Source organism: Chelmon rostratus, chromosome 20, assembly GCF_017976325.1.
Source record: "Chelmon rostratus isolate fCheRos1 chromosome 20, fCheRos1.pri, whole genome shotgun sequence".
Taxonomy (NCBI): Eukaryota; Metazoa; Chordata; class Actinopteri; order Chaetodontiformes; family Chaetodontidae; genus Chelmon; species Chelmon rostratus.
The window spans coordinates 15,378,741-15,392,521 of record NC_055677.1 but is presented as its reverse complement, the minus strand read 5'-3'; the positions used below and the strand labels follow the sequence as shown (position 1 = coordinate 15,392,521).

The 13,781-nt window shown below is 42.8% G+C and overlaps 1 protein-coding gene across 1 annotated transcript in view; it reads right to left on the bottom strand.

Moving 5' to 3' along the window:
- Positions 1 to 13,781, bottom strand: part of mpp7a (membrane palmitoylated protein 7a) — a 131,645-nt gene that overhangs the window by 97,469 nt on the left and 20,395 nt on the right. The window contains exon 2 of the mRNA XM_041961721.1: positions 210 to 375. Coding sequence (XP_041817655.1) covers positions 210 to 246 — 37 coding nt within the window. The 5' untranslated portion in view covers positions 247 to 375. The remainder of the gene's footprint in view (positions 1 to 209; positions 376 to 13,781) is intronic.

Below are 13,781 nucleotides of genomic sequence, written 5' to 3'. Positions count from 1 at the left end.
CTGACATGTAAATAAAGATATATATATTTTTTAACAAAGAGATCACACTCAGTGCTTGCATTCATTTCATTCTGTTTGTGTGTGTTGAAGGAGGACATAAAATCAAAGTAGCAAAATGCTTTTGTACTTTTGCTGGAAGACCCACATTTTATAAGTGTATTTTACTGGTTTTGTGTTACAGATTGTGTTCCTGGCCGAAGGGTCTGTACCTGGCTCGTGGCCGGCTCCGGTGGCCAGGGCAGGCATGACTCCGGCCGGCTGCTTCCTGGTTCCCCTCAGGCTGTGGAAAATGGCAGCGGGGCGTCAGAGTAGTGAGCTCGGCAGCTCTCCCCAGGGACCAGCTGAATATGAGGACAGGCTTTATGCCATGGAGCCCTGCAAGAGAACAAGATTTTAGAGCCTGCTTGTCAAATGGCAGAATGGCCGCATGCACGTGTGTGTCAGTCAGCTACTGTTTTGTTGTTGAGTGTGTGTGTGTGTGTTGTGGGATCTCGTCGCTACCCACAACCATAGATATGAATACCTATCATACTAGCAAATATATCAGATATATGTATTAGTGTTTAGGTGAGCCAATGATCGACAGTGAATGAGTCACTGTGTGTGTGTGTGTGTGTGTTGATAGTGTGTTGATGTTCAAAGTTGACTCTGTGTGTTTACAACCAAACACTTTTTTCGTAAGCTGCCGAACATTCTGCTTTGTACGTGAGCCAACACCACCTCGCTTGGTACCCATAGCCTACATACACACTCACTTACAGACACAAATGCAACACATGTGCATGTTCATGCACACGCACGCATGCACGCACACACACACACACTTTATACAGCATCCAGCAAAATCAAGGGAAACATTATCCACAAAGGCTAAAATCAAACAGGCGTGGAAATGCATTGCTTCGTAAATAATGGCGCTCAACTGGAAAGCCAGATAAAGCACAACAGGAAGACAGGGGATGTAGTCCACAAATAAAAAGTCTGTGGTTCTTTGAACCCCCCCCCCCCCCCCCCCCCCCCCCAAGACTTAGACTTTAAAGCTCATTGGACTGAGGCGCTTTTGACTCCCTATAGGCTTCACTTCACTTGAAATTTTCAGTCAAGTTTTAATATTGGTAAATCCCCTGAACAAGGAAAAATAATCAGGCAGACCTTCCACAGGCACCTGGCTTTAACATTTGAAAATAAACTTGTTAGACACTGAAAGGACTTGATCTTATGTAAAAAACAATGTTAACAGCTCTGAAAGCAAAATGTATTGTCAATTTAATGAAAGACTTGCATTTCAACTTGCAGTTTAAGACTGGATTAATACCTGCCCCAAGAGGTTTAAACCTGCTGTCATGTGGCTTGAAACATAAATGGGAACTTGTTGCATCTTCAGCTATGAATGTGTCCTTTGTGTTTGTTTGATCCTTCGAAGAGACCGTACACTGGTCGTACATACAGTCCTAGCATGTGCTGTCACTGCAGGGTGGACAGTTATAAATCTGCTTATGAGTTGTTGAAGGGTCTCAGTGGATGTCCTCGGCCCCAGGCCATCCACCCTTCTGGGCTCTTAAACCTTTAACAGGTCCCCAACTCTTTCCAATGTATACTACATTTATCAGAGTTTCTTTCAAAAGGCCACAAGAAACCTCAACAGGTCCCAGTGTCCTGCTAAGTCCTGCCACCAGCAGAAATGCTTCGTCTCACAATGGAAAGGAATGAATGGAATTGAAAACACTCAGGTTTGAGGCTTCGGTTCTTTACAGCATGCAGATTAATGATCTATTTTATGTCAGCTCCCATGTCCTGTGACCCAGTCAAACTCACTTACCTAAACTGTAGAGCCTGAGGGCCTGTTAGTCGCTACTTAAGTGGAAGAAAATACTCAAAAAAAACACCAGCACTGAGATAACCTACATCATGTGTCTCCCATGTTGATAAGTCTTGTAAAAGCAGGGTCTGAGTGGACACTAAGTCACAGTGTGCTACGGCTGACTCAGAACCACTTGGCTGGAGACAGGGACAGCAAAGACACCTGCGCCATTCCAACTCATCTGGACCCCCGTCAATGGTTAGGCGGTGTCAGCTATACATGCTTGAAGTCTGAAATGCTGTGACTTCACGTCCGTGTTGGCGGGCCGAAAAGTGAACCGGAAATTCATTACAAATGAGTTTTCTGTAAAGAATCTCTCACTCGGCCCCCGCAGTGACAGCTGCACAGGAGTGACTATTTCCTGGCGTTTTGCCCTGCATGCGTGTACAAACAAACGCAGAGGTCGAGGCTCAAACCTGCCAAAACGGCAGCCCACGTAGCAAAATGCTACCACGCCTGTCTGACATACTGTGATGTGAACTCACCTCAGGGCCCAGCAGACCCCAGGTGGAGCCTTGTGGAAAAAGCATCTACAAAATACAGTCTAGAAGCAGCCTGACTGAGCAGGTAAGCAAGCCATTGAGCTCATATCAGAAAAAGAATATTTTTCTTCTGGATTGAGATGTACGAAATATGGTGCATTCATCAAACGGCACTTAAGAAAGGATAGATTTTCCAACGAGAGGAGATCTGGGAGACGAATTCTAAACCCTGCTACTATGTCACGCCAGCACCAATTTGTAGGCCAGATTTGTGAGTCGTTTGCATCAGCTTTGCAAGAGCATAAAGTGCAAACGAAAAACCTGGTGAAATCGGAGTTCAGTGCTGTTCAACCCTTTGCATTCTTCAATAAAATAGGTTAAAAGCACCAGCAGGGAAGGACAGCGGCGCCTCGAGCAGTGACCACAAAATCTCTCCAGCAGGCCGGTTTGAACAGGGGACTGAACCTAACAGCCACTGAGCTCGTGCCAAGAGAACTGACCCATGCTAAATCAGTTCAGTGTTTCACAGTGCTACAGCACGGTTTTGTCATAAGACTTTGTGATTGGAATGACAGACTTAAGGAAAGACAAAGGACATGAATACTCTTAAGGTATGCCGTGCTGTAATATCAGTCGTTTGCCTTTTGTTGCATCCGAAGGGGAATGACCACATATTCCCCAATCTGAGGAAGGATCTATCTTTCCATTTGAGGAGCTTTCGAGCGCCAGGAAGCATGTCGCAGTGCTGGGAACACCTGGGACTTTTTAAAAGGCCCAAAAGGATCATAACAGACAGACTTAAAGAAACATTCCCCACTGTCAGAATGCTCTAACCGTGTCTGTTCAGATCACACAATATCAGATGGTCATGGGTAAAGGGACACTTTGCCATGTGGACAAGAGATGGGATACGCTTAATTGCAAAGAGGTGTTCCTCCCTCTACCCCTGTGATGTCTGACATCTTCAAATGGTTCTGCCACCATCTAGTGGGAACTTTCACTATTGCAGGGGCATTTTCTATGAAAACCCAGCTGAGACACAACCTGAAGCACCTCTCCCTAACAATGACCTGTACGTATGGACGTCTGGAGACACCGTCTGTGTCCGCTTAGTCTTGTTCTGAGCGTGAAACCTGAGGTCGAATCCATATTTTAAGAGAAAATAGCTCAGGGTGATGGATGTATGTGTGGAAGAATGGAAACACGGAGGAAGAGAATACTGTTATTCTTCTTCTCTTTTCAAAAACAGGCCTGTCTGTCCAGTCAGGGGGGGAAGAGGAGGGGGCACGAGTGGAGCCATCTGACTCTCAGCAGGATGTTGACAAAGTTAGTGAGTGGAATAACAGAGTCAGGAGGTGAACGAATGACAGTGAAAAACACTGCAAGACCTGTCATTTCCAAATCAACTATTTGAATGTATGCCTTGAGTTTAGAAGTTTATATCAGCTTTACTATTTAATCTTCTGCTTCTTCCCCTTCTTCCTAAAGGTAGACTGGACTACAGAAACATCCCCATTCAGAGCAATTGGCCAAAAAACAACGTGATCCTCATCAGGAAAAGAAACAAGGAGAAAAACATGTCATGCTCTGAAACGTTCACAGGGTTCACCGGTGAACGGTTCTGCATTCATGCTGCCTCCATCTGGACCTGGACAGGGAGTATTACAGCAGGACATGCCAGAGGTCAACTCTGCCATTCAGCACCACTGAAACCTCCCTGAGGTGCTATTGGGGTGTTGGTTTTTTTTGTCATGGACTGTCCCAAATCGACTGGCAAGTAGGCCAGCTACTGGCTGGGGTTTTTACTGGACCACCATGAATGACACCGATCCTCTCCATCGCATGACAGACGCCCATCCAAAGCCACCCCTGTCACACCTGCTCTGGTTACAGCTCAAAGGACCAGTTTGCTCCAAAGCTATACACCAGCCTCATCATCTCCTGATCTGCTCCAATCTGATGAGTTTATCTACACTGGTCCTTGGCGGGACGATGGAAGATCTATTTGGCAGCCCGTGTGACACCTGCTCAGGTCACCCATTCTGTCTGTTGTAGCATTGTGAGGCTTTGGTTCTGCACTTATCTTTGTTTTTTTTTTTATAAAATGAAGTGGATCAGGTTTTATTGTCCAATGTGCTGCTGCTTTCGTCTTCACAAATCTCTCTGATGTAAGAAACCACTTAACCCTCCCTAATCTGCCAAAAGTCACACTAAGTCACACACTTAGAGATAATGCAATATTCTACCTGAGTTCTAGTAGTGATGCCAAAAACAACCCTTTTTGCGTGGGGGGGGTTGCATTTAACAAATGAAGCCAAGTTTCCAAGTGTAAAACCGTATCTAAACACAAGTAGCCAGACAAGAACCTTGCCTGAATAATATAGTTCCAAACTGACATTTTTTCTACATCAGGACATATCTGATCAAAGAATATGCACACACATCTGTCCAGACATTCAAATCGGTCTACACATTCAATGCCAATATTGGTACTTGATCAAATCCAATACGATGAATAACCAACAAGCTGCAGCTTGAAAAATGTAACACCAAAAACAGGCAAAGAGAAAAAATGTCGTATCCTGCAACTGCCAGCCTCCAGTTTTTTTTTTTTTTGACCACACACTGTCTACTTCTTAATAATCCTGCACCATGGCAACATCCAAGGCTACAGGTTATTGAATACACTGTGTGTAAAAGAAACTGCTGCATGTTCAAGGGTACATTATCTTGCTTTTGTATGTTATTGTGTGTCCACAAAAAGGTCGTAGAAAAAAAAGCACAGACAGAGGCTTCCAAATATTTGTGCTGGGTTGCTGTTTAGAAAGACAGAGTCAGAGTTTAACATGGCTGAAGAGACTGAAGAAGAGTGATGTACTACCATTCGGATTTAAAAGAAAACACATAATTGCTTCTTTTCTGGAAAACCATGTTCTTTTACTTCACACCCCATTGGTGAGCTGCAGCTTTGGGGTATTGGTATGGGGTAGCTGTGAAGACAGATTGGATGTAAAATCAATTTGTATTTCAGCCACTCTACATTATATTGGCTTGTAGGAACCACAAAGTGCAAAGTCAGACAGACAGAAGTAGATAGAGTTACAGCCACATGCACACAACCATACATGACACAATCATAAGAGTATAATTGCAGTGTATCCAACTGTGGTAAAGGCGAACATTCATTTACACACAGGCACACAGTGGAACTACATCTCAATGGGCTGTGCATAATTGCAGTGTATTAAACCGTGGTGGACGGGAATGTTCATCCACATGACATTTTGAGATTATAATACTGTTTCCAGAAAAAAGAAAAGAAAGTCCTCCCAATGCCAGCGCCGCATAGGCAGTCTTTTGCCTTTTCTGTTTCTTCTGTGGAAAAACACATTTTTGAATAATGTCTTTCTCCTGCCTCAGCGCAGCGATGCCAAAATGTCACCACGTCGATTCCTATTAAGCATGAGGCGCGTGACGCTGGCAGGACAGGGCTGTGTTTTCAGGCGCACGCCATACGACTTCTCGATAATAGCCGTTAGCTTTACGAGGGATTGGGGCTGCTTAAATTAGGACTCAGCGGTACCTGGCACGGCTGATGTCCCTGGAATGACTGACTGCAGTGGAGGGGCAGCAACAGCGATGAGCAATAGGAAGGAGCATATGCACACAACTAAAAAGAATATGGAGACAGACTAAGGGAGCAAATGTGGAATATCAATGAACGCCAGTAACCCATGAAGAAAAAAATACACATCAACAAGAATGGTTTCATCCAATGTGAGAGTGAACAGAGAAAAAATGGAAAAGCGAGTTCTCTTTGTCTCAGGTGGGATTTTCTGACAGCTCAGAATCAGAATCACTCTGCCACGTGTTGCTCATAAGCGTCCAGTCTTTCCACATAAAATACATCTGCTTATGTGTATGTACATGTGTGTTGTCTTCACAGAGGCATGAAGTCATTCTCCCCTTTCAGCCGCCTAAACACACAACTTGCTGGTGTGTTTCATTGTAGCCTACTTTAACAGATGCATTTAAGAGAGATCCATCCAGTTTACAAGAGCAATGGAAAGAAGTTTCAGGAACTCAGGACTCTGAAATGGAGCAGTATGAGTGAGGGGAAGGTGACACACTCTGACCCTCTAGTGTAGTAAATATTTGTTTGAGAATACTACAATGAATGTCTGGTGGATGCATCACACTATCCTAAAGGCATTACAACTATGCTACCTTTTGATTCTCACACTTCCAGGGTAGCTGTGTGCTTTCCACTTCAGACAAACCTAAATTAACAGGGTTACTCTAGCATTATTTACTTTGCATGTGTGACATTTTAAGTTGTTAATACTAACTGCATGAGTGTCAAAGTCAAAGTCACTTTGTCCTTACAATATTCCTGTGACCACAGAAAGATCTAAGCATCGCTCGTGAAGAAATTCATCTGTAAAAGAACAGTTGAGAGTGAGCAGAGCTGATGAGACCTGATCTAACAAATGAATGAGACATACTGATGCAGATGGTGAAAACAACAACGCGAAAGGCACAAACACTACGCAGGGACTTACCCGGACACTTTCTTCCTGCCACAAAACACAGCTTGACACACAGCAGAGGGCACTCCCACTGCACTATTACACTGCACACAAACTAAATCCTCCCATGCAGGAAGGCACCCACCCACCAGGTCTACTAGCTCACCTGAACAGACCTGAAACTCCAGTTTCTTTTCCTGCCGAAAGGCTCACAATACTCCGCCCTTCTTCCCCTCACACTACAACTTAGTAGTAAAGAAAAAGTGTTCAAAAATGTGACCCTGGGCTTTTATTACACTGGGTCTTGAAACAATTTCTTTTCTTACCGAACATGTTTATCAAACATGTTGCATAATGCATTTTTCAGTTATTTATGTTAAAATCTGATAATATTGCACTACTTTGCCAGGGAGCTTGGCTAACTTTCCCTACACCTATGACAATGCCATTCCAGAAATATCAATATGTAGTGGGAATTTATAATTCATTATTTACTTTACTTGGTATATGGAAAAGCAGTCAAACCAGATACCATGTTGCTCGCTGTACTTACAGTGCTGTATCCATTAAAATGTAGTGACATCAAATAACCACTAGATGGAGCAATCCGCTCACTAAATATTTCCAGTCTCCACATAGAGTTAAAAAAAAAAAACATAATGGAAAGCAGCAGACAGTGCAAGTCTGCATGGTTGCTTTTGTGTGTGTCTCCGTGTGTATTTGTGTGCACAACTGTATGTGTGTGTTTGTCTCTGCCCTCATCATGACCTCAGATGTGCCTCAGGGTGTCTGTAAAGATGGGCACCAGTAATCTCATCCACTGCCTGCCAGGGCCCCATTATTACTAAACCCAAGGAGGGGCCACACAGGCTGCCACATACACACTGCAGCCTGTTCTGTAACACATCACAGTTTCAGAAATAAAACTATTGTGCTATATATGAACATTATAGACTCACTGTGTGTGTTCTTATGTGACTTTAAGTTGGCTGTATTACATTGGTAATATACCTCAAGTGACTTCCTGGTTAAAAAAGGCGTTTGAATAAATAAATAAATCACACACAACAGGCCTTTTTCACAGATGACATGCTGACATGTGATAGTGGGAAAAGCACAAGTAAAAATAATAAAATGAATGGTGGCCTAATTCCATTTCCATGATGGAGGAAAACACGGACGAAATCGTGCAATCTGATAATAAAAACAGGAACAGCTGTAAAACGTGGAATATCGGGGAAAAACTGCTGAAATGTGGATGCGCAACTTCATGGCTGTACACACAGAATCTGATATTCTTCTGGAAAAATAAAAAAGTGTCTGTTTCCGGTCAAGCATTGTTAACAAGGAGGAGCACTGCCCGGACGTGAGACTAGCCTCAGGCAGAGCTACTTACCCTGTGTGCTTGAACTGCAGGCTGTCCTGCAGAACATATATGTTTGACAAAAGACTATGTTGTGTTACATCAAATTCATGGATCATAGGTCACTGGGCCAAACAAACATCTAAATTGTTCATGCTGCTCTCAGTCACATTGTCATGAGCTCTCGTTTGCATAGAGCAGAGTCAATGTTATTTATTAATTATTATGTTAATTACTGTTAACATCTGTGTTTTTCCTACTGACAAGTCAACATTTCTGCAATGACAAAGGCAGACAAAAACTGCAGTAATTGTACATTTTTTTAATTTTTTTTAATCCCATAATTTGATGGGCTTGATTGGGCTTTCTCATAAAAATAATGAATGCATGATAAAAATAAATAATCATTAGTTGCACACGTACATTGTTCTCTGAACTACTTCCTTTTCTTAAAACCTCTTTCATCTCTTTGTCCACCTCCCATCTCTGCTCTCTGGTTCCCATGCAGAAACAGCAGCTCTTTGTCTCTTTCTGACCCATTAACAGTGAGAGGAGACCACAGTCACTATCAGTCGCCACTCATACATTCCACTGTCTCTAACTGACAAACACGCACGAACGCACGTGCACACACATACGCGCACACATACAGACTGCAGGGTCGCCACAGACGTGTTAATGACCAATTCAATTAATCCTAAACATGAACAGGCAGAATTAATTATCCTATAAACTCAACAGAAGGATGGAAAGACAGAGGATGGATGAGTGGGGTTGGTGGTGAAGGGAGCGGAGGAGCACAACACACTTTGCTTAATCAAAAAAGATCATCGACGTGAGTGCTTTATTGCTTTACTTAAGCCCCACAGGAGCAAATGTGCCTGAATGAAATTGTATTTATTTATAGAGATAGGAGGTCAATGCATTAATCCTCTATACAAACATCCCATATATTTGTGTATATATATAAAAACACAGAAATATATATATAGTCACACACAAACACACAAGGGAAGACAAGGAAGTAGTTGAGTGTTATGCATTCATTATTTTGTGTTCGTATCTTTAACGCAGTTTCCATCGGTCTTTGTAACGCCACCGTCCAGTAGCATTAATTAGATGATGAGAGATTTTCTGATGAGTGATTTGAGCCGCAAATAGCAATGCACCTGCATTGAGAGGCACAGAGAGACAGAGAGTGAACAGCAGGTAGCCATAAGCCCCACTAATCTGGAAGTCCTTCGAAATGCCAGTGTTGCTGGGTAACCTACATCCTCATCAGTTATTACTGGAGTGAATTACTCTACCTGGAGTGCTCAGGCGATGGCAGGCACAAACACACAGAAACAGAGAGAGACAGCTTGTTTTACAGACGGACAGATGGGATGAAACGAATAACAAAGCAGTGATGCAACAGAGGCCACCAGGGTTAGGTCAGGTCTACGCGCTTCTGCACATTTACACACACACATGCACACCTGCTGTGTGTGCTTACAGGACAAGTTAGCAGAGCTGCAGTGGGAAGTGGAAGAGAGCCCATTAACAGATGCATAATAGATAAAGCCGGTCGATGGAGAGAGTGAGAGGGGAGGGAAAGAATCAGATAAGATGAGAAGAAACAACAGGAGAGACAGAATGGGGGAGAACATCAGGTGGGTAAAGACAGGTTAAAAAAGAAGAGGGAAACGGGAAAAAAAGAGGAGAAGTCACTAAATCCCATCAGTCCATCTGTAAGCTGTGTATCTAACCACAACAACGCTGTTTGGCCCACTTTGGGACTAAAATAACTCATTTTAGCATTCACTCGTCACTGCCGCTAAAAATAATCCCTCATACTATCAACAAGCATTTGTATTAAAGTTGTAGATTTGAGGCACGGAACGTCAGGCCAGCTTCTGAGCCGAGGCAGCAGTGCTGAGTAGAGCTGGCTATCATATCAGCTGATAATAGCTTGCCACAGATATAGCTGCATGTTGGCCAATAACTAACAAGAAACTGCAGTGCAGAAATATGTTTTTGGTCATTTAGAAATAGTGGTGCCACTGCATAGTCTGTCCAAAAGACAGCACTGAAAGGTTTATTTTTCAATTGCAAAATACATCAGTTACTGAATATCATGGTAATCTTTTACAAAACAAGTTCAAGAGATCCTTATCAATAGGAAGAGGAGTCTACAGCAGTGCTAGCATCACTGTGAGGCTGTGCTTAACATTAAACAAAAAGCAGCTGGTGCTAATGGGAATTTCATCAGTTTGCAGGTCATAAACCAAAGTATTTGACATATTACATTTTTGGTCTGATGAAAAGAGAAGATATCCCCAAAGTTATTACAATTCATCCTGAGGGGAACATTTTCAAATTTAATGGTAATCCATTCAATAGTTAATAAAAGTCAACTCATGGTGATAAAAGTCAGGGGATCACCCAAGTTACTGGGATTCATCCTCTGGGAATCATAAATATCTGTACAAAATCATTTGCTAACCCATCTTGTAGGGAGCATGAATCTGAACAGAATTTCATCACAAACCAATCAACCACACCAACAGTCGTGAGAAGAGGTTACTGAAACCCAAAAATATTCACCTCATCTAGTTCTAGTGAAAATGTCAGAGGATTACCAAAGTCACTGGGACACACTGCCACTGTCCAGTGTCCATGAACGTCTGTGAAAAACGTCATGGCAATCAATTCAGCAGTTGCTGGGGCTTGTTCATGCCATACCCTCTTCACCGTTATCAGATTTTTTTAAAACTCTGAACTATTGTTCAGGCTTTACAGCATACAACACCTAAGCTTGTTACTTCTCAAACAAAAACTTTTACAAACTTTTTTACTACTTTGACAAATGTTAAATGTTGTCTAAATGCAAACAGAACTTTGTCTAAAATGACAAAAGTAAATGCATGATTGAGTAGTAAGGAAACAAGACTCAGATTAAACAAGACTCTGATATCAGCAAAGTGCTGCTGGCGCCCTCTGACTGGTGTTTTTCTCCCTGAGCTGTAGGTATTGTTTTGTACTTCTGCTGTTTGTCTACTGAATTTTATCTGATGAAGGTCTGAGGACCTAAACGTCATTACAAAACTGAGAACAAGTCATCAACCCTGCGTGGGATTTTAAGATTTTTCCAGCATTTTTTACTTGACAGGTTTTTATACTTGGTGCTCCAGACACATTGTGGTAAAGTTAGAATTTCAAAATAGAGCCTTATAGAGTTCTGCTGCGTTACTAGCAGGGCTCTGGTCTGGCCTAAACAGGGAAAGCAGGAGTTGATGGGAGCTCAGATGGCAGAGTTAGTACCTCAGGACAGCCAGAGAGAGGATGGAGAGGGTCAAAGTCGGACCCCCGGTTAGGTTGCACTGATGAAGACCCAAACATATCATACTCAGGAGATGGAATGACAAACATTTAAATGATAGTTTGAGACATGGACTACTACTACTACTCTTTGTCTCTTTCTGACCCATTAACAGTGAGAGGAGACCACAGTCACTATCAGTCGCCACTCATACATTCCACTGTCTCTAACTGACAAACACGCACGAACGCACGTGCACACACATACGCGCACACATACAGACTGCAGGGTCGCCACAGACGTGTTAATGACCAATTCAATTAATCCTAAACATGAACAGGCAGAATTAATTATCCTATAAACTCAACAGAAGGATGGAAAGACAGAGGATGGATGAGTGGGGTTGGTGGTGAAGGGAGCGGATATCAGCAAAGTGCTGCTGGCGCCCTCTGACTGGTGTTTTTCTCCCTGAGCTGTAGGTATTGTTTTGTACTTCTGCTGTTTGTCTACTGAATTTTATCTGATGAAGGTCTGAGGACCTAAACGTCATTACAAAACTGAGAACAAGTCATCAACCCTGCGTGGGATTTTAAGATTTTTCCAGCATTTTTTACTTGACAGGTTTTTATACTTGGTGCTCCAGACACATTGTGGTAAAGTTAGAATTTCAAAATAGAGCCTTATAGAGTTCTGCTGCGTTACTAGCAGGGCTCTGGTCTGGCCTAAACAGGGAAAGCAGGAGTTGATGGGAGCTCAGATGGCAGAGTTAGTACCTCAGGACAGCCAGAGAGAGGATGGAGAGGGTCAAAGTCGGACCCCCGGTTAGGTTGCACTGATGAAGACCCAAACATATCATACTCAGGAGATGGAATGACAAACATTTAAATGATAGTTTGAGACATGGACTACTAACACAGCCCCTCACCTACTCTCATGTTAGTCTGAGAAAAAGCTATGGTTTGTTACTCATCAGCCCTACACGCAGGTAGGCATTCATCTGCTTCAGCTCCTACATTACAAAACTACCTTCTAACTGTGAAAGAGCTGTCTAAAATAAGCCTCATATTTGTTAATCCCCAGAGAGGTGGTTTTTAGAGCTGCTGCATTTTCACTTGACATTCCTACTGTCCTATGATGCAAAACATATCCTCAACTATTCAGGCCAAAATACAAGTGTAAAGGGAAACTGTAAACCGTGTAGTAAACTGAATCAGGTGTCACTTTTTGATGCTACAGTGATATGTCATATTCTGTCTAGTTTTTATGTAAATGGAGAAATCTAGCCTAATAGACTGAGTTCTGAAAACAGATCTCAATCTGCTCGTCCAAACTGATTGTGTTCGACAACTGTGATGGCTATCTGTCTCTGTCCTTCAGTCTGTGGTGCACCTGCATCACACAGGTGTTCGAACAGCACTGAGGCTTTCTTTTGTCCTTTTGTGCTCTCACTATTTTTCACCTTGACAATAAATCGAAAAGAGCCACGCCCAGCTCCCACAGCAGCACAGGTGCTCCTGCCAGCTCTGAGAGAAAAGCAAGACCTCGGACTGAGAGGGAACAATAACCCAACCTTAATATTGTGGCTTGGAAAACAAGATGCAAGCCATCGCTCCTGCTGTGACACAAAAACATTACTTGTAGCGGTTGATAATCCTGGTGCTAAGCTTCTTATGATTGAAAACAAACAATTACTAGATGCCACCCAGCTGGTGGTGTGGCATCATTTGTGCCACAGACTGGACTCCAGAACGATAAACAGACACCCTGCAGTGAGATTATGTCCATTCAAATTAGGACAGAAACTGGATTCTAGATGCTTGATAAACAAAAGGAAGCATTTGGAATCACGCAGTTTAATCAGAGCATCGCTTTACTTCACTCTGACTATTTGTTTTATTTGTGCATGTTAGAAAAGCCATTTATGACAAATAAGTCAAATGAATCAGAAAGAAGAGGAAAGGATGTAATTATGTAGCCACATTTGTGGTTTTCCAGTGGAAAGTGGCTTTCCTCTCAAACAAACAAAGAAAAACTATTCACAACCTCCTCAAAAAACAGGATGAACTGTGTTTAAGCCACACAATAGCGGCCATTTTTGTACCACATTTCTCATCCAGTGCTCAAATCCTGCCATTATCTCAGACTTTCTCAGTCTCTCTATGGGACCACCATGCCACCCAGTGGAGCCACTTCTTCCAATAAAGCCACCACACACAGGGCACAGTCCTGCCCTCTGCCTCCTCCC